Here is a 1,681-nt window from a genome sequence, read left to right as displayed (position 1 = left end):
TCAACTTTTCGGCGTTGACTATGCCATTTGTCAACTTTCCGGCGTTGACTTTTGAGCTCAAATAGCATAGTCAACGCCGGAAAGTTGACAAAAGTCACCGGAAACTGATTTAAGGTATTTTTTTTTAAAAAAGTCTCTTAAAAAGTGTTTTTTTACAAAAAAATTATAAAAGGTGTTTCTTTACAAAAAAAGGGGTTTTAAAAGGTATTTCTTTGCAAATTTTCCTATATTTTACTTTGATGTATATGTTGTACTTTGTCCCTTGACACCTCATGTCCTCGTCCACCACAAACTTCTTGGCATATAAACATAGAAACTCACATATCCATCCAAATTCCCCAATTCAAACCCTAAAAAATTATATACTTTTTTCAAAAAAAAAAAATGTCACAAATCTACAGCAATTTGGGAATGGCGCTAAAAGCTCCACCACTACCATCATCACCACCATCTTCAACCCATCAATTCCGCACCAGTTGCTTCTCTCTCTTCTTCCACTCTCCTCCACGACCCGATTCCACCCATCGCTCTTTTATCCCTAAAGCTTCTTCCCAACCCGACCCAGAACCAGAATCCGACTCATTTGATGACCGTCTATCCCAAGTACGGCTCCGGTACAGATCCGGAACCGGGAAAAAAGCTGAAATCCGAAAGATAAAGAAAGGAAAGCAAACAGAGGGGTCAGGTTCATCCGGAAGTGGGGTATTCTTACCTCCAGTTCCACTAAAAGAAGCGGTATCGGGTGGGTTGAAGGTGGATTTCGGATTCAGCCCGTATTCAGAACGGGTAAATGGGAGACTTGCGGGTCTAGGGTTAGTGGGGTTATTGGCAGTGGAATTGGCGACGGGAAAAAGCGTGATAAATTATCATACACCAGCAATAGTATTTATACAGGTATATTTTATGGCAGCTGTAAGTGCTTTGTATTTGAAGCGTGAGAAAGAGAAAATCAGTGTTTGGCCTGAGACTAAACAATGAAACTAAACAGCTTTATTGTAATTCTTCAATTACAGAGTTTTTTGTGTTAATATCAGATTGTCTGCTTAAGCTTAATCTTGGTTGTATTGGAAATGGTTTTGTATTTTTCTTTATGAAGTTAATATTAATTTATTAATAAAATACTTAGGTTAGATTAGCTAAGAATTTGTTTTGCCATACAATGCCTTTTTTAATTGGCGTTTATAAAAGTAATTATTGTATTTTTTTTTTGGCCACTTAAGAAAACTCTAATTGCGGGTTTGGTAAATGGTCAACTTTCATGTTATTCCTATAATGATGAAATTTTGATTACGAAAAAAATTTCTTTTGTTTACAAATTTTCATAACCACTCCCTCCCAATGGTTTTTTATTGAAAAGAATTTTATGAAGAAAATGAGCCGATAAAAGAATTTTCATATTCGTAATCAAGTGACTTTTCAACTAAAATCAGACTAGTTTTATTCTTATTACCACCGTTTATTACTACCTCCCAAACAGGCCGTATAAAATTATTGTTGTTAGTTGTTTATTAGAAATATTATCGGCAACAAATCAAAGTCAATGAAAATTTATAGGGAAATTGTCAAAAATAAATCAATATTTTTTTGCGCCACTGAAAACAAATCAAATTATTATTTAATTTAAATAAATTCACCTATTTGGTATAGTTGTTGAAAATAAATCTAATTATTATTTATTTAT

General features: G+C 34.0%; 1 protein-coding gene across 1 annotated transcript; it reads left to right on the top strand.

Moving 5' to 3' along the window:
* The first annotated feature begins 320 nt into the window (after nucleotides 1–320).
* LOC130802409 (uncharacterized) lies at nucleotides 321–1,143 on the top strand. Its single transcript, XM_057666419.1, has one exon. It carries the CDS (start codon nucleotides 385–387, stop codon nucleotides 976–978), a length of 594 nt encoding a protein of 197 aa, XP_057522402.1. The 5' UTR covers nucleotides 321–384; the 3' UTR covers nucleotides 979–1,143.
* The last annotated feature ends 538 nt before the right edge of the window (nucleotides 1,144–1,681 follow it).

Source organism: Amaranthus tricolor, chromosome 16, assembly GCF_026212465.1.
Source record: "Amaranthus tricolor cultivar Red isolate AtriRed21 chromosome 16, ASM2621246v1, whole genome shotgun sequence".
Taxonomy (NCBI): Eukaryota; Viridiplantae; Streptophyta; class Magnoliopsida; order Caryophyllales; family Amaranthaceae; genus Amaranthus; species Amaranthus tricolor.
The sequence above is the reverse complement of the archived record's forward strand: the minus strand, read 5'-3'. Positions and strand labels throughout refer to the sequence as shown.